The 27,663-nt window shown below is 30.4% G+C and overlaps 3 protein-coding genes across 4 annotated transcripts; 2 read left to right on the forward strand and 1 right to left on the reverse strand.

Moving 5' to 3' along the window:
• Positions 1-6,160: 6,160 nt before the first annotated feature.
• LOC113000233 (uncharacterized mitochondrial protein AtMg00810-like) lies at positions 6,161-6,739 on the reverse strand. The gene has a single exon (XM_026126937.1). It carries the CDS (start codon positions 6,737-6,739, stop codon positions 6,161-6,163), a length of 579 nt encoding a protein of 192 aa, XP_025982722.1.
• Positions 6,740-18,171: 11,432 nt separating this feature from the next.
• Positions 18,172-20,643, forward strand: LOC100788415 (protein ALTERED XYLOGLUCAN 4). Its single transcript, XM_006574526.3, has 2 exons — positions 18,172-18,583; positions 19,226-20,643. The coding sequence occupies exons 1-2, from the start codon at positions 18,376-18,378 to the stop codon at positions 20,326-20,328; spliced, it is 1,311 nt and encodes a 436-aa protein (XP_006574589.1). The 5' UTR covers positions 18,172-18,375; the 3' UTR covers positions 20,329-20,643.
• A 4,500-nt stretch (positions 20,644-25,143) lies between these two features.
• On the forward strand, positions 25,144-27,328 carry LOC100788943 (protein ALTERED XYLOGLUCAN 4). 2 transcript variants are annotated; one of them, XM_026124578.2, is made up of 2 exons: positions 25,144-25,517; positions 26,006-27,328. In XM_026124578.2, the coding sequence occupies exons 1-2, from the start codon at positions 25,310-25,312 to the stop codon at positions 27,082-27,084; spliced, it is 1,287 nt and encodes a 428-aa protein (XP_025980363.1). In that variant the 5' UTR covers positions 25,144-25,309; the 3' UTR covers positions 27,085-27,328. The 2 variants fall into 2 exon arrangements, with proteins under 2 accessions (XP_025980363.1, XP_040866279.1); XM_041010345.1 differs by lacking the exon at positions 25,144-25,517 and adding an exon at positions 25,724-25,861.
• Positions 27,329-27,663: the final 335 nt, after the last annotated feature.

Here is a 27,663-nt window from a genome sequence, read left to right on the forward strand (position 1 = left end):
TAAAATTCATGTTCTCCCTGCGGCTGGAGTCAAATCAAATTAATTTAATGGTTTCTCTAGCAGTGATTGGCACAAATTAAGCATAGAGATGGGTCTCACTTTCTTTATATATATATATATATATATATATATATATATATATATATATATATTCCAATTACATTTTTTAGAATATATTCCCTTCATCGTATTTTATTTGACATTTTAACAAAAAAAATATTCCTTTTCTATTACCATTTTATAATATAAATGAAATACTAAACATTTTTCCTAATATATCTTTAACTATTTATTTTAGAGTAAGAAAATGAAAAAAATTAATTAATATGAAAGATAAAAATATATATTAAAAATGACATCATATTTTTTTATAAAATAATAAATATTAATTACTTTTTTTTAATTATTGTATCAAAACCTTGCATGAGACATGAGTATCTTCCAATACCATTGATGGATTGACGTGGTTTCTTTGATTATTTGCACTTCTAGAAGCTTCTTGTCTCCAATATTTACACCAATAAACATGCATGAAAAGATTTTATTCCATGTGCCATTCCAAAGAAATATGCCAATCACTGCAAATAGAAATCGTGCTTCGAAGTTTCTCCAACGACCAATCTCTCGCTTTTACAACTTTTTATATTTTATAATATCATAATTTTTAATTTTGTTAAATTAATTAATTCATCATTTTTTATAATACAGTATGCTTTTTTGGTATATTTTACTATGTTAATAACGTAGAACCAAGTGAAGTTGTTGAAATCATAAACAGTTGTTAAAAAGCAGTACTTGCCATCATAAGTAGACTAGTTACAAAGGATCTCAAATGTCACGATGAATAAGATCAAATACGAACTTTTTATTTTTATTTTTATTATCCGCATGTTTGGATTTGCATTTTAAATAACTTGAACCGCGTCTTCTTGAAGCTATAATATGTAGCTTCTTCTGCGTCTTTTGCTCTGATTTGTTGTGGAAATCCTCATATTCATATATGTGAGTTGGAAACATAGAAACAACCTTGTGCTATGAGAGACAAAAGACAATAGTCTAAATTTAGCTAATGGTCATATAAAATAACAGTGTGCTGAATGTAAAAGGAAGTAAAATAAAATAAATTTACTGAAAAGGAAGTAAAATAAAATAAATTTACTGACACTTTTTAGAACATGATTAGCCAAATGGCTTGACCTAATACCACAAATTGCCATTAACAGAATTACAAGATGCAAATTTTGTTTTAGTATGCAAAGCTATTTACAAGAAAGCGTCGTTCTGTTAGGTTTGGCCATAGACTAGACTGATTTACATTTTTCTGTCTTGGATTGATTTTTTTGCTCTATTTGTACCAATCAATTTTCAAACCAGATGGACAAATGATGATGATGATGGGTGTGTAACTAACTATAGAGGAGCCAGAGTGGCCTGATCTATTCACCATTCATTTTTTTTCATTCAAACTTTTGTCTTCTAGAATTGGCTTTACATGACCTAAATTCAAAAATAAAATAAGGGACAAACTAGTAACACCCGAATTTTCCTCTTTCCACTCTACTTTTTTGATTTTTTTTATAGTGAAAGTCCTAATCTCCTCTCCCCCACTTTATAGGCACCCCTCAACCCTTCCTCATAGTCTTCTTCAAACATATTCTCATTTTCTCCTCTACAAGCATTAACTCTTGTTTTCCATTGTCTTCTTTAGGTGAGTTTTTGCACCATCCTTGTTTCTTTTCCAACATTTTGTTTTTTTTTTTATTGCATGTCACACTAATTTGATAAAAAAATAGTTTCTGTGTACATTGACAAGACAAAACATTGTCTAGACACTCAACAAAAACTAGTATCATTAATGGTATTTTTGTAAAAAAAAAAACTATAATACAGAAGACTTGTGTGAAGATCATATAGGGTGTCAATAGTGGGCAATAGAATAAATGATTGAATAAAATGAAAATCAGTCTTTGGGCTCAAGTGGACCAACTTCAAATTATGAAAATTTGTAGTTGACAATTGCTAAATGAAGCTTCTACGTTTGCTAAATGTATCTTCATTATGTAATATTGTTTTTTTTAATCTTCTCAAAGTTATCCCTCTCTGGAAACTAAATTCCAAAAGATAATTAATTTTAACACTTCCAAAAAATTAATTTTCGAAAACTAATTTCTGGAAGCCAAAAATTGGGATTTATGGATCTATCATGACTCATGAGACACACAAAGGTAGGACTCCAGCCTCTACACTTCCATAAAGCACTTCTCTATGCACCCCTTTGCTGTCGCATGTATTACTCTGTCCTTAACCTTTCCTTAAGCATCATCTTTGCTACGAAGATCTAAATTTGTTCCCTCTACTTCCAACGCAATCACTTCCCTCCACCATCTTTTATGAACCCTTCCCCACAATATACCATCATCAAGTACCACTTTGCTACTGACACCACCACCGTTCTTTGGTGTTCTTCTTCGTTGTTGCTGCTTGCGTAGTAAAAAAAGAGATCGAGTTCCTACACACTGTTAGCATAGGCGGTGGAATTTTTCAGAGGTGGAGGTGTAGTGGGGGGAGGACTAACATTGAAGGGAAGTGCTCTATAGGAGCGTAGAGAATTTGAGATGACAATGTTTAGGGAGTGTTGTTTGGTGTCTCTCTTGACAAATCCATAAACCCATTATAGAACTTTTGGTAAGTAGTTCATGGAAGTATTGAAGTTTTAATACATTTTAGAATTGAAAGGGGCAGTTTTGAAAGAAAAAAAAAATACATGAGGGACGTGCATTTAGCCATTGCCTAAAAGTTTGATGAAAATTAAAAGATTAAATTATTTAAGCCATCTTTATAGTTTTAAGATTAATACATTTTAGTCCCTATAATTTGAAAATAATTTTTTAATTTCTATAATTTACATTTTAATTATTTATTAATCTTCATAATTTAAAAATGATCTTTTTAGTTTTTATAATTTATATTTTAATTATCTTTTAGTCCCTATAAATTGAAAATAATTTTTTAATCCCTATAATTTATATTTTAATTATTTTTTAGTCCTTACTATAAAAATTATATGTAAAAATAATTAGCTATAAATCAATTATTTTTTATTACAAATTATCTTGCGATAAATTAGTTACAAATCACATAATATTTTTATAGTTAATTGTAATTGATAATATTAATCATATTTTAATGGTAAAAACTAAAAGAGAATTAAAATATAAAATATAAAGACTAAAAAAATCTCTTTCAAACTATAAGAACTAAGAGAAATAAAATACAAATCATAAAGACTAAAAATATCACTTTTAAACTACACTCGGTTGAATTGCCCCCTTGATGGTTTATAAATATCTATTATGCTGTTGAGCCATACCCAAGGCATTAAGCATCTTAAGATAACTTTGATGCAAGATATCTACATACCATAAGGATAACCCACCAATTGATATCAATATTCAGCGTTCTGATACACAAGATCATCCAAAGAGGTGAGTGTAGAGCATATTAGCTGGTGAGGGTTTCAAATGATAATCAAATGACAGTAAGAACCAAATAAATCAACTGATATTACTTTTATTAACTCAACTAATATCTGCACTAAAAAATATAACAACATAAGAATGAGACTATATTTCAAAGATAAAGGACTAAATGACCTACCGAGGGTTATTGGATTCACAAAGAATTCATAATAAAGTATATGTTCTTGCCACAAAATTTAGGATCACCAAGGATCATTGAACTCAAAAGATTCATAATAAAAATTTAGTTGTTACCACAAAATCTAGGGTCATTGAATTCACAAAGAGTTCATAATAAAAAATTTGTTTTTGTCACAAAAATTATTGTCACCATGGGTCATTGAATTCACAAAGAATTCATAATAAAGCTTTGATTCCTGCCACAAAATTTAGGGTCACTAAGAGCCATTGAATTTCACAAATAATTCATAAAGAATTTGTTCTTACCAAAAAAATTAGGTATCACAGGTCTTTGAATTCACAAAGAATTCATGATAAAGTATTTGTTCTTGTCACAAATTTAAGATCACCAAGTCATTGAAATCACAAAGAATTCATCATAAGTCATTGGTTCTTGTGACATAATTTAGGGTCACCAAAGGTCGTTGAACTCATAAATAATTCATAATAAAAATTCCATTGTTGCCACAAAATCTAGGGTCACCGAGAGTCATTGAATTCATAATAAAATATTACTTCTTGCCATATAATATAGGGTCATCGAGGGTCATTGAATTCACAAAGAATTCATAAAAAACCATGTTCTTGATACAAAATTTAGGGTCACCGAAAATCATTAAACTCATAAAGAATTCATAATAAAAATTTCGTTGTTGTCACAAAATTGAGGGTCACCGAGGGTATTGAATTCACAAAAAATTCATATTAAAGAATCTGTTTTTGCCACATAATTTAGGGTGATCGAGGGTTGTTGAATTCAAAAAGAATTCATAACAAAACATTTGTTCTTGCTACAGAATTTAGGGCCATTGAATTCATAAATAATTCATAAGAAATAATTTGTTCTTGCCACAAAATTTAAGATCACTCAGGGTCATTAAATTCACAAAGAATTCATAATAAAGCATTCTTTCTTGCCACATAATTTAGGGTCACCTGGGTCATTGAATTCATAAAAAAAACTCAAAATTTTGAAACAAATATTTTTTTTCTTGCCATAGAAATTAGGGTTATTCCGTTGTTCATGGAAAATATAACATTTATGAATAATCAATAATGAGAAAAGAAAAAGTTACCACGCCGCTCTAGAATAAAATTACAGTCACAAACCTAAAACTGCCACAAACATTTGATTGAAACAGGATTTTAGGACTGAGTGGCATTTGCTAAGTGAAAGACACTGTTTTCTCATATCAATTAAAAAGAAGTTCAAAGATAACAGAATCAGAATGAAATAGAGAGGGAGAAAGAGAAGAACCTGGAAAATCACATGAACGCAATCGCAAATTCAAACTAGCAACACCATGGGTTTGAAGCCCAGTCACGAATTCTCTCTTTCCCCGCTATAACAAATTGGAAATCCACTTTATTCAAAAGCATGTGAGCCACGCACGATGATGTCTTATATGGGGATCCAAAGCTCAAGTGATCTTTTATAACTACAATAGGTTGGACCGTGTGTAGGCCCATTTATAATTTGTAGTAGCTTTCATTCCCACTAGTATTTCTTTTCGATATTTTTGTCTTTGTTTTAAATATAAAAAAATTAATATGAAATAAAATTATTTTTTAGGTGAATTATAATTTTAATCCCTTTAAATTTTTAATTTTAATTTTGGTTCCTCTATTTTTTAAAACTTGTTTTTAATCTTCATATTTTATAAAATCCACAATTTTGGTATAATTTTTACTTTTGTATATGTTTTTTTTAATTAAACCCTAAATGTAATATTCTTTATTTAGGTTCTATTAAAATAATTTAATTAATAAAATATAAAAAAATGTACCAAATTAAGGATTGAACTAAAATTATGAATTTTTAAAGAGTGAGGACTAAAATTAAAAAAAAATATTCAACATATACAAAATTTAATATTAAATTTCATTTTATACAGTAAAATAAAGTTAAGCAACAATTTATACAGTGAAATTGAAAGAGTTTGAGTCCATACCTTTTCTCATTAGTAACGTGAGAATATATACAATATACAAGAGCATAATTAGCCTAGAAAGTAGGACACTAATTAGCTAAGAATCTAGACAAAATATGCACGAATATGCACAAGATTAATTACATAATCAAGATAGGAGATATACATAAATATAGAATATATGTATCATATATTCTAACACACCCCCGCAGTCAAAACGGGAGGTTCACGAACGTTGAGACTGACTCGAAAATCTTCAAATAAAATAGGAGGTAGGCCCTTGGTAAAAATAGCGACGATATGATAACGAGAAGGAACATGTAGAACTCGTACGTCGCCTTTAGCGACCTTTTCCCTAACAAAATGAATGTCCATCTCAATATGCTTGGTACGCCGATGTTGTACCGGATTTCCTGATAAATAAATGGCACTCACATTGTCACAATAAACTAGAGTAGCTTTAGGAATAGGACAATGTAGTTCAAGTAATAAATTTCGGATCCAACAAGAATAAAAAATGACATTAGCTACTCATCGATATTCAGCCTCAGCACTGGAACATGACAAAGTTGGTTGTCTTTTGGACGACCATGATATCAAGTTGTCACCTAGAAAAACACAATAGCCGGAAGTAGAACGTCTAGTATCTGGGCATCCTCCCCAGTCAGCATCAGTATAAGAAATGAGCTTGTTGAAAGAGGATTTATACAAGTGTAGACCATAAGACAAAGTACCCTGCAAATAGCGCAAAATATGCTTAAGAGCACTCATATGCTCGTTTCTAGGATCATGCATGTGAAGGCAGATTTGTTGAACTGCATAAGAAATGTCAGGTCTAGTAAAGGTAAGATATTGTAAGGCACCAGCCAGACTGCAGTACTTCGTAGGATCCTCATAAGGTGAATCCTTCGATGCATTAAGTTTTGGTTTGGTATCAACAGGAGTGGGACAAGAGCTGCAATTAGCCATACCAGCTCTCTCAATGTTCTCTGTGGCGTACTGTTTTTGAGATAAGAACATGCCATTAGCATCGCGGGACACAACAATCCCCACAAAGAAGCTTAGAGGACCTAGATCCTTCATAGCAAACTCGGCACCCAAGAGAGCCATAAAAATGCTTTCTTAATCGATCTGATGAAGTTGTAAGAATAATATCATCAACATAAAACAAAATATATGCCATATCCAAGCCCTGACTGTAAATAAATAATGAGTGATCAGATTTACTGTGAGAAAAACCAATGGTGGCAACAAAATCTGCAAAACGTTGATACCAGGCCCGCGGAGCCTGTTTAAGGCCATAGAGAGATTTCTTTAGTAAACACACATGATCCGAGTGACCTTTGTCGCGGAAACCCATGGGCTGATGCATATAAACTGTCTCGTTGAGATAGCCATGTAAGAAAGCATTCTTGACATCTAACTGGTGAATATGCCAAGATTTAGAAACAACAATGCTAAGAAAATAGTAGCCGGTTTGACAACCGGATTAAAGGTCTCATCACAATCAACACCTGGCTGCTGTGTTTTCCCATCACCTATAAGACGGGCTTGGTCTGCAAACATGTGAGATGTAGCGCCAGTGTCCATATAGAAATTCCCATCCGACTGAGAAAAAGATAGAGCATGCATTGCTGCTTCAATGTCCGTAGGTGTGTAGCTAGTAGATGGTGCTATGGCATTGTATGCCTATAGACGCGAACCCAAGATCCCTGGCCCAAATTGACATGGCCCAACAGTAGGAGCAACAACATTTTTCAGTGCCTAGGAGGAAGCAACATATGGGCATGGAGGCGGGTTTGGCTATTGAGCCAACCAAGGAGCCTAGGCAGCCCATGGCTGTTGCTGCCAATTAAATGGCATGAGTCCAGATTGTTGTGGGGCCACTTGCCCATTGCTATTACGAATTTTCCCAGAAACCTTGGAGTTGGACTTCTTTTGCTTATTTCCTTTGGAACTCTGACGGGATGAAGTAGAGGATGCAGAGGTGTTGTTGTCTGTGTCATGGTGGCTGTCGGTGCTCGTAAAGAGAACGGCTTGAGAGCGGTTGCCGGAGTTGCCTTCCTTTGCCAAACGGTTTTTAATGGTCTGCTCCGCAAGCTTGAGTCGAGATCGGCAACTCACAAACGAGGGTAATGGTTCTTGATTTTGGATGATATCTACCGTCCCGACATAGGCCTCAGGTAGCCCTGCCGTGAGTTTGAGAACCAATCTGTTGTTGGTGAGAGGGGCATCAACATCGGCAAGTTGATCAGCCAACGACTTGATGTGATTACAATAGCTATCAATCGACAAAAAATTCTCGAAATTAAGGTCCGCAAGTTCCTCTTCAAGATGAATAGCCCGAGAAGCCTTGTTGTCCTGAAACATAGATTCGAGACGAGCCCACGCCCCTTGAGCCGTGTCGTCTTTAAGCAAGATAGCGTGAAGGAGATCGATGGATATAGTCCCGTATATCCATCGAAGCACTGCGACATCGAGACGCTTCCATAGAGCAGGGTCTGCGGCTTTGGATGTGGCATAGGCGGCTACCTCCTGTGCCTCCGTAGGAGAGATGATGTGGTGATGTAAATCATAAACCCTAACAAGGACCTTGAATAAAGCCGCCCAAGAGTGATACATGGCATGCTCCGCATCAACATTATGGGAATTAGGTACTTAACATTGGTGATAGGCAAAGCAGGATGAAATTTGGGTTGATCGGCCATGGAGAATTGCAACGGAAGGAGAATAAAAAAGGGTGGAAGATAGGTGGTTGTTAGGATTTTAGGATCGAAACTAAACTGGTATCATGAAAGAGTTTAAATCTGTGTCTTTTCTCATTAGTAACGTGAGAATATATACAATATACAAGAGCATAATTAGCTTAGAAAGTAGGACACTAATTAGTTAAGAATCTGGACATAATATGCATAAATATGCACAAGATTAATTACATAATCAAAATAGGAGATATAAATAAATATAGAATATATGTATCATATATTCTAACAGAAATTGTGTAAAGAATAAAGAATTGATAGAATAATATTCGGGTGCTAATATAATATGATTCTCATACACTGACCTTTATTATACCGTTGACTTACAGTCCCCACCACCCTTATTTATATTTCCACCTCTACCCTCCTCCCACACTTCTCTCTCCACCATGCACCAAGCCTGGCAAGCCATTCCCCACGGAAGCTCCATCACCACAGGAGCATGTGGCATGCCACACGCTGGAGGAATCAAAGAATCCAATGGCGCCGATCCATCCAACGTTGCCACAATGGTTTCGAAAAACATGGTGGTAACCATTGTGGAACGGGAATGTTGCATGTGCCACATGGTGAAAAGGTGGTAATCATTAGATGTTACAATAAAAGTGAAAAAAGTATTTTATTAATATAAGCAGAAAAAAAAAAACATGAAGTACTATGTTTGTTCATATTTATAATTTGACATAAATGTAATTTTTTTATTTTTTATCTATAATTTTGGTATCATCATTTTAAAATTAAAATATTTGATCTTCTTATCTATTTTTTTTTAAATATGTAATTTTAATCCTCACATTTTAAAATTAAGATATTTGATCTTTATATTTTAAAAAATCTACAATTTTAGTCCTCACATTTGAAAGGATCATAAAATGCATATAAGAACTTGTATTTTATACTAAAATAAAATGAAAAATACCTTTTTATTAAAAAAATACAAACTACACAATAAATTAAAAATTAAGAATAATTAACAAAATATTACACAAATACCGATTTTTTCAACTTTCATCATAAATAAGTCATCTATATATTAATGTATTCACAAATCAATTAAATGCGTGATAAATTAAGTACTAAATCTATTAAATGTACAATATATTTAATATTTAACTTTTAAATAAATTGGTTATAGTGTTTATCATAAACTAAATTATTATGTAATAAATGTCTAAAACTTGTTTTTCACTTTCAATTTTTATTGTTTCGGTGAAAATTAGTTTATATATTAATATTTGTTACATATATGTCAAGGTCACGGGAAGTGTGGAAAAATAACTAAAAATGAAGTAATCACCAATATTTTATTTTTGGGAAAATATTAAAAACTACTTGAATCATGCTAAATTCTCATCTTTCTGCTGCTTGAGATTATAAAAATCTATGTTTTCTTTTACTAAAAGATTAAATAATTATATATTTAGGTAATTTTTATCTAAATAATTTATTGGATGATATTAAGATATTACATTTAGTAGTTGGGTCGCAAGGATTTAACTAAATTTATTACTCAATCCTATTAAAGTTTTATGAATTGGGTTGATTTACATTTATGCAATTTTAGTAATAAACATGAATTAAACAAATTTAAATATAAATGAGTTGTAAAATTAAAGTTTTTAAAATAATATTTTTTAACCTAAAACTTTGCAAATATTATAAATATTTAATAATGTCCTCCAAAGAAACTAAATTTTATGACATATTCGTTTAATATTATGAATTATTTAAATGCTAATATATTCAATATTTTATTTTAGAAAAAATAAAATAATTCAGTAGTATGAAAAAAATATAAATAAAATTAAGACAGAAATAATAAAAACAAAAATAGTTTAATTTAATTATTTAATAAATTATTTTAAAAAATAAAATATTATATATTTAATAATTCCATATATATATATATAGCCAATTACCCGTCCCACACATTTAACGGATTTGACACATATTGAATCGAATTTAACTAAAACTCAGTTGAAATTTAAAATTCTTAGAAATTTTAAATTTTAAAAATTTCAAATAGTTCAATTGAAATTCTTTTATTTTTAAAATTTTGTGTTTGAATAAAAAAAATTTAAATTGTAAGGGTGGAAGAAAATGAATATGATTGGTGTGTTGTGCGTCCAAAGAGAAGAATAATGATTCAGCATGACAAGTCATAAGGGAATCGAGACACGATGGTGTACACCACTGCACTCGACTACAACATTCAGTGAACAACGGAAGGTAGGGCCCAGGTCCTTCGCGCTGGCGAGCATCTTTATCACATGATGGGTAACGACGGCTGCTCCTCTGACATGCGGGTGCAGTTCTACGTGTCTTCTTACGCCCACACCATCGATACTCCATGAAACAATATTTTTTTTTTTAAGAAGATCATTGAGACAAGAGTCGCGAGTTCGAGAACGAGGTTTTGGAAACTTTGAGGTGGAAGAGGCTGAAAGTTATAAAAAAAATACAAGAATGTTTTGGAAGATTCTTCTGTTAAGAAGAGAATTTCAATTTTTCACCTTTTAGAAGAAAATTGAAATTTCATATTTTTAGTTGTTTAAAATTTTGTTTTAAAATTTCAAAAATTAAAATTTTTCATAAAAAAACATTTAAACAATAAAATTTGGATGACAGAAATTTAAATTCTCCAATAAATTATTTTTCTTAATTAATTTCTTTAGTTGAAATTCTGTATCGAAACACACCCTAGATTAAAATCCAATTAATTGAATTGATTTGACACCAGTTGAGTTTTCACACCTCTGAACATCCTTATAATCACCTCAAGTCACCATTTGATCTATCCGATGATTTTTTGTTGTCCACCATAATCTAACGGATGATTATTTAAGCCAAAATCTAATTATTTCACATTCAGAATACATTGATACAAACCCGCAATTATACCACGTACCTTTTTCGTTTTCTCAACAGAGAGAGAATCTTTCGGAGTTCGTTTGCGTGTGTTGTGTGATCAGTCACCGATGGCAGCAGCACCTGCGAGGGCACGTGCCGATTACCATTACCTCATCAAGCTTCTTCTTATTGGCGATTCATTAGTTTGGAGACGCTTCATTTTAGTTATGTTTATGTTTTTTAAACCTGGATTGAATGCTATTTATCTGGTTAATTGTCTAAGATGAGGCAATGGCCACAGGATGATATACACGGTCAACTTGTTCAACTGTTTAGGGAGGAAAAGTAATAAAGTATAGCTTCACATAAATTTCTCAATAAACAATTATAGAGAGCTTCTATAAAATAGTTTAAGTTTAAGTGCATAAGTTGATTTTAACTAATGATAGAAGCTTAATTCATTTAGTGGTGTTTGAAGTGTCCAACATCGTTTAGAAAGTTTATGTTTAAGTGCATAAGCTTAAAATTTCATATTTTCATTTTATTTTGTTGTACTGCACTATCTGTGTTATTCTGAAGCTGAAAATTATATTCTTACTTGTGATCAGTATTACTGGACTTGAAGATCCCGATTGTAGATGATTAGCGCAGCAGGTGGTGTTTGAAGATTTCTGTGTGTTTTCCTTTCTGTTAATTAAGTTCACAGCGATGTCTAGTTTAAGCTATGTATGACAAACATGGTGCTGTAATCTTCGGATATTTGTATAGTCTGCTCCTTTGTTTATTTGACCTCACGTGTTTTTCTTATCATAATTTGTATAAAAAGTGGATATGTATGATTTACTTCTTTATTTATTTGATATATGGTGCATACAGGAAGCCAAAATCCCCTACAAAAACCATTGCCTCGAATGTCTTTCACTACAAATTATTCATACTATAATAGGCAATGTCCAATAAGAATCAATTATGGTGGTTAGTTTCAACCAGGTGAAGTACATGGCGGCGAAGGAACTGTGTTTGTGAACAACCCAAAATCATTTTCTCTTTCAATTACTCCCACCCATTTCCCCTCTATATTTAATCTCCTATTCTCTTTTTATTTGTGATATTTTGAAGGAATTCATGTTTTTGATTCTGGGATCCAAGATTTTAATGCAATGTACCTCTGGGACAACATGTTGCATAATGTCTCCGTGGTCCTAATCAAAAGCATGTACTGTAACTATGAAGGCCAAAATTATTGTAGCCAAAAGTCTCGCTGAAAATCCAAAACAAATCAGGAAGGGAATAACAGTAGCAGATTACTTTTTCAATATTGAAAAGAAATTAATAAGAATGAAAAATGAAAAGATGTTATTATTCAAAACCCCAACCAATATAATTATGAAATATCCTATCTCCGACTTCACACGCACCGGCTTACAAAGATATACAATGGAGATGATGGGGTGGGGCCTTTAGCTCCTTATGTTGCATGATAGATTGACTTCAGATAGTAGAACTAAGTCAATTTATTCCAAGGGCTTGCTTTATTTACAGAAGGAACAAAATCTATTAGCATTTGGAGGTCTCGTGAGAGCTCATTGTAGTGTGTATTTAGTTCACATACATTACTTTTATAAAAAAAATTATCAACTTTTTAAATAAGTTTTTGAAGAAAATAAAATTATTTCCTGAGTTTTTTGTTTTGATTCAAAATAATGTGGTTACGAAGTCATTGATATTAAGTCATTTTTGCAATAATTAAGAATATAAGATAGTGTTTTTCAAAAGACTTTAAAAATAATGCACACTAAATCGTATTTTGTAAAAAAAAAAAACTTACGCATTGTTTTTTTTTTTTACTTTCTTTTCTTTTACATTTCCAATTGTAACATAAAAAAACGGAGGGTATACCTCATGATTATTCATTACATGTATTGGATTAGGATTTTAAAAGATTTAAAAATATTTTTTTAATAAAAAATATTATAATATTCAATTAAGATTTTTAAATGATATATATAAATCATGTGGTATTTAATTAAAATTTTTAGAATTTTTTTAAGAAATACAACAAAATTTAATAATATTCAATTAAAATTTTTTTATAACTTAAAAAAGGTTTTTTAATTGGTATTAAAAAATATACAAATTTTAACTTATTGTTTTATAAGATAGATTTCATTAGATTTCATCTAACTTTCCGGTTTAAAATATCTCTCAAACAATTGAGATTTTTTTAGACATTTTTTCTTTTTTGAATTACAGTGGTTACTAGACTTTTTTTTTTATCAAGCTTACTTTCTTCTCTTTTCAATACATAACAAAAAAATATATCTACTCAATTCAAAAAGGTATTAAACAATTACTAAAAAAAAATATTCTTCAAAATTTGGATGTCATATATATTTTTTTTTTATTCTTTTGGAACCAAAAAATTTCAAATATATTCCTTTCCTTTACACTTTTTTGTTTGTTTTCTAAATTAAATTAATGTTTGTCTTACGTGTTAATGTTAATAATGTTTTCCTTATATTAACTATGTCTATTACATGCTTGATATAATATTTTCGTCTATCACCGGTAGTTTTATCCTTTCCATAACTCAATAATTCTCCTACAAATTTTTTATTTTGATCACTCCCTTTTAGTATAGGCTTATTATTACACTTCATTTAAACATGTCATTAAATTTATCATGAAATAATAGTAACAATTGAAAAAAAAAATAAAAAAACTAGTATATAATTTAAATATATTATTCAAATTCAAAAATTAAAATGAGAAAATACTATTATAAGAAGGATTACTATAGAAAGACTTAAAGCTAAAAATAATTTAGTTATTAAAAGATTAAAAAAATTATATTAATTTTACTTTTTTTTATTCAAATCTTATCATTTTTTATTATCAACTCTTATAAGTTTGAATATAATTTTAAAAAATCACAGTTATTTTGAATCTTATAAATTTAAAATTCTTTATGATATAAATTTATTAAAATTCAAACTACAATTAAAAAAAATATAAAAATCTAATAAATAATTATATTTTTACATAATTTTTAAAATTCATAAAACTTTTTAATACTAAAATAATTTTTTAAAATCTTAACCTAATACATCTGGTTGAAGACCCGAAATCAAGGTTACAATTGTTGGAATTTTAAGTTTTTAAGTAATGCCCATGATTGCTGAATGCTAGCTATGTCGGCCAATTTTACAATGTCTAGACAACTAGCCCAAAACATCTTTCGCACTGTCACCATTCAAACAAAATTAATATTTAGAGTTTCATAAAAATAATCATTAGAAACTCTTTCACACCTAAAAAAATACTTTAATTTTTAAAAATAAATGCTTATTAAATTTATTCAAAAATTAAATTTTAAATTAATTTTTCCCTTCAATTTGATCATTAATTTTTTTATTCAATTTTGTTTTATCACCTAAATTAAATTGATTATATTTGAAAATATACATTTTGTGGTGGTTTAAAACTATTAGAGTTGATTTTAAACCACCACAAAATACGATTAAATTGAATCGATTTAAAAAAGTAGATGATTAAATTGAACAAAAAATTAAAAGAATAAAATGAATCTAAAAAATAAATTAGAGGATTAAAAAAGTAATTTAACCAAAATTAAATTATTTTAAAGAATTAGTGATTGTTTTTCAAATTTAAATTTAACCAAAATTTAATTATCCTTCAAACTTATAAAGTTATGGCCAACTCGAGAATCATGTGGTTTATATACTTTATACAATTAAGGCTCTCATCCTACCCCAACCGACAGGCCCAGAACAGACTCAAGGGACAACCAATAAACCAATTGCTGATGTTTTCCACCTTACTTTTTATTTTTTTTGTGAATACCTTAATTTATACTTTATGATTTAGTTTTTAAAAATTCTTTTATATAATAATTCTTAAAATATAACTTTTAGAGAGTAGAAAATGAATAAGAAAAACTAAAAGTTATTTGTATAAAGTGAAATATCAAAACAACTTTAAAATATTCTAACTTCTTTTTATTTATTTTAAAAGCTAATTTTTTTAAAATAGTTTCTAAAAGAGGTTTCCTATTTATTACGAATACTTTTGCATGGATGAAAATATGACAATATCTGATTGAATAGCAATAGGTTAAAAGATGACAAATAGATTAAGAATATCTTTGGAAATCAGTTGTAAAATTATGTTTGAGACAAAATTAAATTTTTCAACGGAACATAATTTTATTTTTGTTTTCATTTTACTTTTATATGCTGAATTTATATTGTTCAATTTCAAATCAAACATTCACTAGATGCATTTTTGGAATGGTATTTAAAATGTGTGTATGATCAAATTTTCAGATAAAATTAGAAAAAAAGACGTGAAAGGGAGTAGCTTCACCCAGGGCGTCTAAAAAATTTGGGACCTTAAGCAAATTTTTTTATAGAGACATAATACAAATTATTATTTTTATATTAATATTCTAATTTTACAAACTTTGTAGTAATATTAGTATATTCAATATTATTTAGATGTAATTGATTTATTATTATTTTTTCATTAATTGAACTAATTTTTGTATTTTTTTACAAATAGTAAAGTAAATTTTTTTATTAAGATTGAATCAATTTTTTTAAAAAAAATTATTTATTTTTAAGACCAAATTCATAATTTCTATTTGACATTTTCTATCACTACAAAATATAATATAATATAATAAGAGGCAATAATAAAGTATTTAAATAATAAATTTTCAAAGTAAATAAAAAATAAGAAAATGAAAAAAAAGAAGTTTTTGATTTTATAGGCACATTAAAATAACATTGAAGGCAATATTTGTGCAGATTAACTTACTAAACATAGCGTTTCATCCGATGCTTCATTAGAAGAATTATTTCTTTGGAATGATTGTCCTACCTGCTTACCTGATGCTCTAGGCATTTTAACTATTAGGGTCTAGTTTTTTTTTTTTTTTTTTTTTCAGTTTTTCTGTCGTTCTTTTATTGTTGCTACAGAAGAAAAAAAAACTTCAAACCACAATTATAAAAAAATAAAATAAAGTTTTCCAGGTGTATTTGTGATGAATTGACTCTTTGAAAATAATAACTGTATTGTTAATTCACTTTTTCTGCTTCGCTATTTCACTCTCGTGTTTTGCTGGTTCGCTCCTAAACAATCGCATTTTATTAGTTCATTCGCTCTCAATATTAGTAAAAAAAAGAAGATATCATTCATTTGATTTAATATGATAACGTGATGCAGCAATAAAGTTAATATTTATGATCACATGTTATAATCGATGTGACAATGCCTATTCTTTTGGACAAGTGTTTGTTGATGAATGGTGATGGATACCTTGAACTCACTTCGTCTCCAAAAAGAAATTGCATGTGTCAATTATAATATGGTTGGTATAAATTTGGTTCTCTCATGTTTCTGTTGTGGAAGTTGTGTCCACACAAACCAGGCTCCACATTTTTCTATAACAAAGCAAAGCAACTATAAGCATGCTATTTATCTAGATGAGATTCAGGCTTATCTTACCTAAATTCACAAATGTTTATTGACAAAAGAACAAGACACTAAAAATATATTGAGAAGTTATTTGTATTTGATTTTTACCGGTATATTTTTTTTTTGAATTAGTGATAATCACAAATTATATATGAGATTAATTTATGATCCCGTGAGTTAAAGAATACATGTGATATCTAACAAAAAAATTAACACATTAAAATTAAAAATATAATTACAAATGAAAGAAATTCATCATTAAAACCTTTATTTATTTATTTTAGAGGAAAAAACCTTTTATTTATAGAGAATAGATGTTTGGAAAGTAATTTAACTTATTTGATTTTCTTTTGTAAGAATTGACCTTTTGTTTTCTTAATTTATGTATATTAAAAAATAATTACTATCTCCACGAATCAAACTTTGTGGTAGTTATGTTGCCTAATCCCAATAAAATCCCAGTTCAATACGCCAGCTATACAAAAAAAAAAATGAAAATAAAAGAAGGCATATACTAATATTTTTACATCTTTTGATGCACGTGTTAATTATTTTTTATTTTTTTTTAAAAAAAGGACTCAACTTTCTGTCCATATTTGACCTATACAGTAATACAGCCCATTTGAATGACCTGGGGATTGAGCTAATGAGCAAATTTGGTTTCTTGCAAAAAACTTATTAGTGGGTAACAAAAAAATGGAGTGGGTAATATTTTCATACATACTACTTTGATATAAAAGAAAAATTGAAATTAATATGACAACTAAATATTTTTTATAAGATCAATTTAAAGGTTTATTTTGAAAACATTAGTCATCTAAGTTCTTTAAGAAATATATGGCTTTGGGGGTTTAATCATTAATGTATCCACAACATACGGAAAAAAACAAACGACTTTTGAATTTGTCCTTTCCGTTCTGTTTTGAAACAGGAAACCATGGTCCGAATTCATGTCGAGACAATTGTGCCCTGACATAATCATCAACTACGTACCTATGTTCATTTTCACTTAATTATTATAAACCGTTTAAACAGAAAGGTTAACTCACGGTAATTTGGGCTTTCCCTCTCCAAAACAGAGAGAATAAACCACTTTCACAAAAGTTTCAAAAAGTAAAAAATGCATAGTAGGGGTCACTTCTACCAGAGAGAATGAAAAGATAAAAAACAATTGAGATCCAAGAAAAAATAAAAACAAAAGAGTAACATAGTAATTTTAATAATATATAAATGATTAACAACAATTTTTTTTTTAATATTTTTCATAACATATAGTATTCATTTATAATTCGACAGCGTTGCATGTGATGATCTTATCCTCTGTCATCTCGGCATTAAATCAGGCGGGGACAATGATTGAATAGGAAGTCTTGTATGAGTAAAATGCCAAAACCAAATTTATCAAACAGAAAAAATTGGAAGATCCTACATTTTATTTTCTTTTAACTGAACGAGTAACACAATAAACAAAACCAGGGCCTTTCTCTCTCTCGTTCTTTCATATCTTGACTTTCACTATGCAATGACCCGCAAAAGAAGCTGTTGTTTCTCTTCATTTTTTCTCAGCCGACAAAACCATAAAACAGTGATAAGGTGCCAGAAGGAAGGGGAGAAGTGGAAGTAAGGCTATGAAAAATGGGAAGCACAATCCCTTTCAAAGACAACTTGGTTTCCTTCACAAAGAGAATTGTTCCCTCCACTTTCTACGCTCTGCTTCCCATTGCTCTGCTTTGTACATACTTCCACCTTCTCTCCCTCACTCCACATTCCACAACCACCACCTACCACCCTTCTCTTTCTTTTCCTCCTGCTCCACCTTCATCATCTTCTTCTTTATCCACAGGTATGTGCATGCATAATTAACTTCATCTTGTTAAAACTATAGAACTCCTAGTGTTTATGATACTCCATTACTCCTTGTTTCTTTCTTCTTTTTTTAACGTTTATACTAAGGAGAAAACTTATATACGATTCTTTAATTAAATGTTGTTTTCTAATTAGAATTAGAGTTTTACTTTGGTAATATGAAGATTAGCAAGGTCAATTTCCAATTCTTATGGAAGAATAACACAAACAAAACAAATTGTATTTAAGTTTTATCGTTACATGGAGATATAAGGTGGATTAGATAGTTAAAAAAAAAAGAAATTGTGAGACCAATTTTTCCTGTTAACACAAAAAATTAATAATTAATAATTAACATTTTGCTTTACTTGATAAAAAAAAGTTTTATCCTTACATTAACTTTCTTACAAGTGTAAGGGGGTAACATGTTGGAGTAATATATTTTTAGTGTAACAGGAAGTGTCACTATAATGTATTTTAAATAATTAAAGGGGTTTCTATAGTAGTTAAAATGTGTGATCTCAACAAATTTAAATGGAGTGTAAATTTATTTTCCTTACAATTGTAATTAACAAAGTTGGGATTAGGAACTTGGTTATTACTAGGCTTTATTTTTCTTTTCTTTCTTTGGTTTTTGCAGAAAAGGACAAAACTTACCAAAACCCATGTGACTACTCTAATGGTGATTGGGTACGTGACAGAAGAAGCCCTTTATACAATGTAACTACTTGTGGTACAATCAAAGAGAGTGAGAAATGCATATCCAATGGAAGGCCTGATTCAGGCTATCTATATTGGAGATGGAAACCCAATGAGTGCAATCTTCCAAGGTTTGAACCTCTCACTTTTCTCCAACTCGTTCAGAACAAACACATTGCATTTGTTGGTGACTCTTTGGCTAGGAACCAATTAGAGTCTCTTCTTTGCATGTTATCCACTATTTCAACTCCAAACCTTGTCTATCAAAGTGCCAATGACAACAAATTTCGTCGTTGGCACTTCCCTTCTCACAATGCGAACTTCTCCTTGTATTGGTCACCTTTTCTTGTGCAAGGTGTTGAAAGGTCAAATGAAGGGCCATACTACAACACTATGTATTTGGATCATGTTAATGAGAGGTGGGCAAGGGATTTGGATTGGTTTGACATGGTTGTGGTGTCATTTGGGCATTGGTTTTTGCTTCCTTCGGTTTACTATGAAAATGGTTCGGTTATAGGTAGCCTAAATTGTCAAGATCTTAATCACACTCAGATGGATTTTTATGTTCCATTAAGGAAGGTTTTGAGGACCACTCTTAGTAGTATAATTGAGAGAAAAAAGGGTAAGGGAAATAATGGAGTTGATGTAATTGTGAAGACATTTTCACCTGCTCATTTTGAAGGTGATTGGAACAAAGCTGGTACTTGTTCAAAGACTGAGCCTTATAAGAAGGAGGAAAAGGAACTTGAAGGAATGGATGCTGAGATAAGAAAGATTGAGATAGAAGAAGTGGAGAATGCAAAGGCAAAAGCTAGTGAATTTAGAGGGTTTAGATTGGAGGTACTTGATGTAACAAAATTAGCATTGCTGAGACCAGATGGTCATCCTGGTCCTTATATGAATCCTTTCCCATTTGCTAAGGGAGTTCCAGAACGTGTGCAGAATGATTGTGTTCATTGGTGCTTGCCAGGGCCTATAGACACTTGGAATGAGATTTTTCTAGAGATGATTAAAAAATGGGAGGAACAACAAAGAGAAAGGTGATTGAGTATGGCATTAATATTAATATTCTTCACACACACACACACATATATATATATATATATATATATATATATATATATATATATATATATATATTGTTAACTCGTTACACATTAATGATGATTCCACCATGCAAGACTGCAGGTGATCGATCCATATATTGCAACATAAAAGAACATTTTTTTTCTTTTGGTAATAAGTTAATATTTTGATGGAGGAATCATTGATTTTATGTTCATTCTCATACTCTTTTCTTTTGTAATGTGAAATAATATATTTATACACATTTTATATTATTGAGATCGGCTTTTAATACAAAGTGACTGGTTTTCACAATAATATATGTTGATTCCTTCTTGTTTCAAAACAATTAGAAACTTAGATCTCAAAATGTAGAAAGTTTGACGACAATAATAACTGTTGTAGCAACAGATGTATTTGAATTTCCAAGCACGTGCGTAAATATATACATGAGTGTTTCGATGGGGAGAGATGGAACGAAGAACCAAAGCAGAGAAGTTAAAATCTGACTTTTCTATTTTTATCTCCCCTTCAATAACAAGGATTTGGAGGTAAGAAAAAACTACTCATGATTTTAAATTGTATAGACTAAATTATTTGAATTTTTTTTCTCAAATTTTCATTATCATCATTTGTTTAATTATGTTTTTTTATCCATGCAATTTAAAAATAAGTGATTTTGATCTCTCAAATTTTAATTAATGAATTTTGGTCCAACTATTAATGTTTCCATCCAGTTTCTCACATTTTAAATGGTGTAAATGACCCGTGACAAAACTCACAAGTCACAAAGGATGACCGAGTGATGAGAAGTTAAGATAATATGCATGAAATTATAATTTCAAACCTTAGTACATTAGTATGATTATTGTACATTTAAAAAAATTATGTGCTGTAAAAATTAACAATGATATGGTAGTTTATTCAAAGTATGAATTTGGGTGAATCGTTAATGTATAGTCTAATTATTAACCTAATAAACTAATGTGAATGATATTATGTGATATGATAACAATATCATATTATAATAAGTTCACCATATATCATACCATTCGAGTCTCTTATCATGTCACAAAATGTAATCCACCTTAACTTGAAATGTTAATTGAATTAGCCAAAAATATTTGACTTTAACTTCGATCAAATTTGAAGGAGTTCTTGCAATAGTTCTTCCTTTTGGTAAGGCAGAAATAAGTGACAAAGGGTTGAGACACCTATAAAAACACTGCAAAATTCAAATCAATAAGAATTTTGACAGAGCAGCAATAATTGTTATAAATAATTTTGAATCAACGCAAAACTTATCCTTTCTTTTTTGAATACATCCCATTCTATTCGAAGTTCCAGTCATCCCCTTATTTATTTTGAACAAATCACAGTTGTAAGTAAATGCAAAACTTATTTTCTTCTCCTTCTACAATTTATGATTCTTGGTCCTAGAATAAATAATTGAAATTCTGCAACAAGAATTTTGATAATTCAATAATATGATCTAAAGAGGAATTGTTCACAAAAACATAAACAAAAAATGCATGTCATAATCTTGCCTATAAATATGGTTGGACCTAGAATGAAGTTGAGGCGTAATGGGTGATTTAGGAATATGTGGTATGAAGTGTTTGGAGGAAAGGATAGAGAGAGAAAATATTTTTGGAGTAACCATGTTATTGTTTTGAATCCATAACCACTTTCACTTGAGATCGTTCTTCGAATTTTCCACCCTAGTTTGGAAATATGATTTTCATATTTCTAGAATAACTATTTTGGGAAGTGTGTATATATTTTGGAAACCTATTTTTAGAATAATTATTTTGAAACATGAAAATCATATTCTATAATAGGTATTCCGAAAGTGTATAGGTAATTCGAAAACTTATTACAGAATATTGAAATCATATTCCAAAATAGATACTTCAAAATACCTACTCATTTACGGAATGACTATTCAAAAATAAAGAAGGATAACATAGGAATTTTAAAATAGGGGTGCTAGAAGTAATGACCAGGCTATTGTTATGCTTAAACAGTGTGAACAACGCCAATTTTTTTGGGAATTGCATAGTGCATCTCTAATGTTGCTTCCTCTACTTTTTAAAGCTTCTAAAACACCTAGAATGTAAAATTATATTAACCTTTCCAATATGTAATTTCAAAAAGAATATTCCAAAATGTAATTTTATGTTCCAAAATAGAAGTAGGAAGCAGTTAGGGAGATGCAGAAAATAATTGCCCAAATTTTTTACTTTTTATTTGATTGATTGTGGGCACTCAAGTCTTACTTTTGGTTAGGTGAAGTTTAACAAAAATGGGCATCCAAGATATTGGATTTTTCTAAACACACCTCTCATGTTTACTTTTACACCCTTTTCCAATTATTTTGTAATTATTTTTTTCACATATATTCTTTCTTTTTTCTTTTTATGAAAATTACTACACCCCCATTCTTCTCTGCAACACAAGTCAGAACTCAAACCCCATCTCTGATAATCACCCATTCACCGAAATGAATCACACAACAAAATCAAACTCAAACCAGCTTTTAGCTTATGACTAATTGCTTAGCTCAATTCTATACTTTCATCAATCTAGCATTGGGGGTTCAACATACACAAATTGCATTAACCTAGCTTACTCACAACACGATAAAAACATAACTCTTTTAGGAATGAAAAAGGAAATGCTTTAAAGTGGTGGATGGGAGCGTGTTGAAATTATGGTCGTCAATGCCAGTTTGGACAATGGATCCAACAACGTTTTGGGAAGGCTTCATGATTTCGTCAAAGTGTGCGACCTTCATTGCCATTTCGTTTGGTTGTTTTGTAACAGTGGTATGTGATGACACATCCAAAGAGATGACAAATTGATGGCAGTGGAGAATGGAACAGTCGGTGGTGGTGGTAATTATGTGATTGACAGCAATGTACAATGCAGACACAGAATCAAGAACAATGAAATAATGCTGAATGAAAGAGAGTATAGGCCATAGGGGACACGAGACAGAGAAGGGAGTGCACAACACATTTCTGGAAAAAAGGAACAAAAAAAGAGGATATATTTTGAAAAGTAATTATGATATAAGTGAAAGGAGGTATGCAAGTAAAAATGGGAACTATGTTTAGCAAACGCATAATATGTTACCACTGGACATTTGTTGGGCCTTTTTGGGGAGAACGCAAATGCTAGACGTAGTACACATTCACTTTAGCTCTACTATTTACTTTCCTTTTGGCTAAGTACACCCCTTACCCCCTTTCGACCTCCCAACTACCCATTATACTCTTTTCTCTTAAATTTGTACACCCCTTTTTCTTTTCTGGAAATTTTTTCCCAGAATTAAATATACTTATTCTGGAAATATATCTCCAGAGCTATAATTTGCAATTCCAGAGATATACCACTGGAATAGGTTCTTTAAATCCTATCTAAAATTTTCAATTTTACAAAAAAAAAAGTATTTTTAGCAAAAAAATATCATATTATTAATTCGTAGATACGCAAAAGTCATTTAATTTATAAGCTATTCCATCATTAAAAAATATAAATAAACTACATTGAGAAAAGCTAACGATTAAAACAAATATAATTTAGTTTTTAGTGGTGTATGCTAAAAAGGCTAGCTTTTATCATTCAAGTGATATAAGTGTTTTTAATAGTTTTATCAATATGAACTCATTTTTTTTTTCTTATGATGTTATATAGTATTAATTATGATCCCATCCAGCCCTAGATGGTTAGGTTTTAGGTGCGTGCGGTCCCGAAGAATTTACTACTTAGAGCAACGTTTATGGATCATTCATTGTCATTGTATTGCAAATGCGACAAACATGTCCATCTCGCTTGTAAACAGAAAATGCTAAGACAGCTAAGTGGTGTTTGTGGCTTCCATGGTTTCTCTCGCATTCGGAGAATAACCCCTTACCCCTTTCTACAACAACTGAGAAAGTTTAATTTAGGTTTAGAGAGGAAATATTAATTCCAACCAAACAGATAAAATAATGTTTATGTTACGGTTTTTATATCTTTTCTCACCTCTTTACTGTTTTGTTTCCCTTTAAATGTTCAATTCTTTTATAAAGTAAGTTACACTAAATAAATTTTTAATCTCAAATTAAGAGTGTTTTTTTTAGTTTCTAAATTAAAATTTATTTATTTTTAGTTTTTAAATGCTTTTTTTATTGTCTTATGCGGTAAAAAAATCGTCACAATTGTGCATAAAAAAATTACGCATTAAATTTAGTAATAATTATTTTTATGTAATAATAAATTTTAGTATATATAAATTCATATGAAAATTTTACATTTAATAAATATAAATTATGTACATTAAATTTAAAGTATAATATTACTCATGTTATCTCAGTTGTAATAAATACAATAATGAATACTAGTATAATATAAGGAAAATATTGTTTGTTTATATATTTATATAAATACCACATTAATGATAAATACACCTTAAATTCATACAAAAAATATTTATAATAGATTAATAATATTAAATAATAAATATACCTTACATTTAGTAATACTATTCAAGTTAATTGTATATTTAAATTTAATAAAAAGAATTAATATTACATTAAGAAAAGAATAAATAATATATAATGGGATAATGTAAAGTTTTTTTATAGGCAGTTATCTAATTACATGATTATCATGATTAATTGATAATATTAAAACTTTAACTGTTTTACATCATTAATATACGCAGAATGCATACATATTAAACGAAAAAATGTTTATTTTTTTTTATTTATAAACAGTAAATTAATAGGATAAGATAAAACTCACTTCACTCCATACGTTGCTAACATTCCTGCGTGTAGTTTGAGTTTGCAGTCTAGGTGAGCAAAAATGAGAAATCCAAATCCTATAGGCATGTGTTTTACGTGAAGAAACGTTAATTAGGAGCAAAAAAACGAAAGGAATGAGAGAAGTAAGAGATTGACTTGTTATTAAGATGAGAAGTAAGAGATTTACCAATCTTCTTCATTCTTCTTCTTCTTCTTCTGTTTTCTATGCTCTCCCACCCATTGTTCTGCTTGGCTTTTGCGTTTACTTTTACTATCTCTCCTTTACTTCATCTCCAGAAAATAATATTCTCCGTTCCATCTCCATTTCCGTCTCCATCACCAACCACTCTTCTCTTCCCGCTCCTACGCCTCCAGGTACATATATGTGCTGCATAATTTTGTCTTGTTGAAACTATATATTATACTAATGTTTTAAAAAGATTTTAGCAATACCAATTTAATTAATTAGAACTTTTATGATTTATGAGTAGTGAATATTGATAGACGTGGAGCCGTGGAGGTGAATTGAGGTGGAAAGAAGAGAGTTAAAGAGGAATAAGAAGAAAAGAAGAAAAGAAGAAAAGATAGAAAGTGATATAAAAAAGAGTTTTTATTTATTTATTTATTATTATAAGCAAATTTCATTGACAAGAGCAATGATTTGAGGCACAAGATGTGCTCAAGCCCCATGTTAGAGAGAGATGAAAAAAGAAAAGGAGGTAAAAAAGTGAGATACAATAGAACATGATTAAGTATTTTCCATCATTTATACACTTGCTTGCTTGTGAATTTTGCCCTCAAATTCATCTTCTGCCTACGTCCACAATTTAAGTACTCAAGTTTTAATCTTTTTTTATTGGCAGTTTATGAGAATCCATGTGACTACTCCAATGGCAAATGGGTCCGTACAAAAAGAGGCCCTTTGTACAATGGAACCACCTGTGTTAAGATGAAAAAAAATCAAAACTGCATCGCCAATGGAAGGCCTGATTCGGGGTTCCTTTATTGGAAATGGAAACCAAGTGAATGCCATCTTCCAAGGTTTGACCCCAACACTTTTCTCCAATTCATAAGTAACAAACATGTAGCTTTTGTTGGAGACTCTATATCAAGGAACCACCTAGAGTCCCTTCTTTGCATGTTAGCCACCGTCACAAAACCAAACCGTGTCCGACACCAAGGTTCTCGTCGGTGGCATTTTCCTTCTCACAACGCTATCTTGTCCTTCTATTGGTCCCCATTTCTTGTACAAGGTATCCCAAGAAAAAACCCGGGACCACATTATAATACAGTGTTTTTGGATCGTGTTAATTTGAGGTGGGCAAGGGATATGGATCAAATGGACATGATCGTGTTGTCCTTTGGGCATTGGTTTAATGTTCCTTCAGTTTTCTACGAGGGTGATGATAAAGTCTTAGGATGCCATAACCATCCTGTTACTAATTGCACTACCGAGATTGGTTTTTATGGTCCAATAAGAAGGGCTTTAAGGATTGCTCTTAATAGCATAATTGAGAGGAAGGTAAGTAAAGGAAATGGAGTTGATGTAATTGTGAGAACATACTCTCCTTCTCATTTTGAAGGTGATTGGGATACGGGGGGTACTTGTGCAAAGACTAATCCTTATGGAGTAGGGCAGAGGCAACTTGAAGGAGAAAATGCTGTAATCAGAAGGATTCAGTTGGAAGAAGTGGAAAATGCTAAGGTGAAAGCAAAACAATTTAGAGGGTTTAGGTTGGAGGTACTTGATGTAACAAAATTAGCATTGTTAAGACCAGATGGCCATCCTGGTGCTTATATGAATCCTTTCCCATTTGCTAATGGGGTTAATCCAAAGAAGCCTGTGCAGAATGATTGTGTTCATTGGTGCTTGCCGGGGCCTATAGACACATGGAGTGGGATTTTTTTGGAGATGATGAAAAACATGGCACGAGCAGCATAGGAGAGAAGAGTGAAGCATTACTCATTTTTCTTGTTAATTCATTGCATTGATTTTTCCGCCATACAGGTGATGTGTTGCATTAGAAACTAGAAAGAGTATTTTGTTTTTCTCTTTGACAGCAAACAACAACTTTAGAGTTTGTAATTAGATTCGTGGTGGGAGTAATGAGAATTACAGTCAAACTTAATTTTGTAAAAATAAAGATGTTTGGTTATTATTCGGTAAAAATGAATTTGTTTCAAAACCTTAGTTTGATTTGAAAGGGATTGAAGTATGCATTGAGTTGGAAAGTTTACAATAAGTTTTATAGCAAATTTTCTTCCAAGATTAAAGCTTTCAGACATAAAACACGTACTATCAATTTATAAATCAATTTCATTCAAAATAAATTTTGCAAACACTTATATAGGAAAGGATTGTATCAAGTGATCAGATATCATAAATGAAAGAAGGAAAATAAAAATTACCGTAGCTTTTCAGGGTATATAAGCCCATTTACTTTGCCTTTTGTAATCAAGGCATTGGGTGGGTAGTTCATGGTTTGGTGGAAAAATTAACTCCACCACCGACAAAGAAAAT

The sequence above is a fragment of the Glycine max genome, chromosome 2, assembly GCF_000004515.6.
Source record: "Glycine max cultivar Williams 82 chromosome 2, Glycine_max_v4.0, whole genome shotgun sequence".
In the NCBI taxonomy this organism is placed as follows: domain Eukaryota; kingdom Viridiplantae; phylum Streptophyta; class Magnoliopsida; order Fabales; family Fabaceae; genus Glycine; species Glycine max.

Excerpts from the sequence above, each read along its gene's own strand:
- LOC113000233 (XM_026126937.1), bottom strand. The coding sequence starts at position 6,739 with ATGGCTCTCTTGGGTGCCGAGTTTGCTATGAAGGATCTAGGTCCTCTA.
- LOC100788415 (XM_006574526.3), top strand. The coding sequence starts at position 18,376 with ATGGGAAGCACAATCCCTTTCAAAGACAACTTGGTTTCCTTCACAAAG. Across the intron at positions 18,584-19,225 it reads ATCTTCTTCTTTATCCACAG|AAAAGGACAAAACTTACCAA; the intron begins GTATGTGCATGC and ends TGGTTTTTGCAG.
- LOC100788943 (XM_026124578.2), top strand. The coding sequence starts at position 25,310 with ATGAGAAGTAAGAGATTTACCAATCTTCTTCATTCTTCTTCTTCTTCT. Across the intron at positions 25,518-26,005 it reads TCCCGCTCCTACGCCTCCAG|TTTATGAGAATCCATGTGAC; the intron begins GTACATATATGT and ends TTTTATTGGCAG.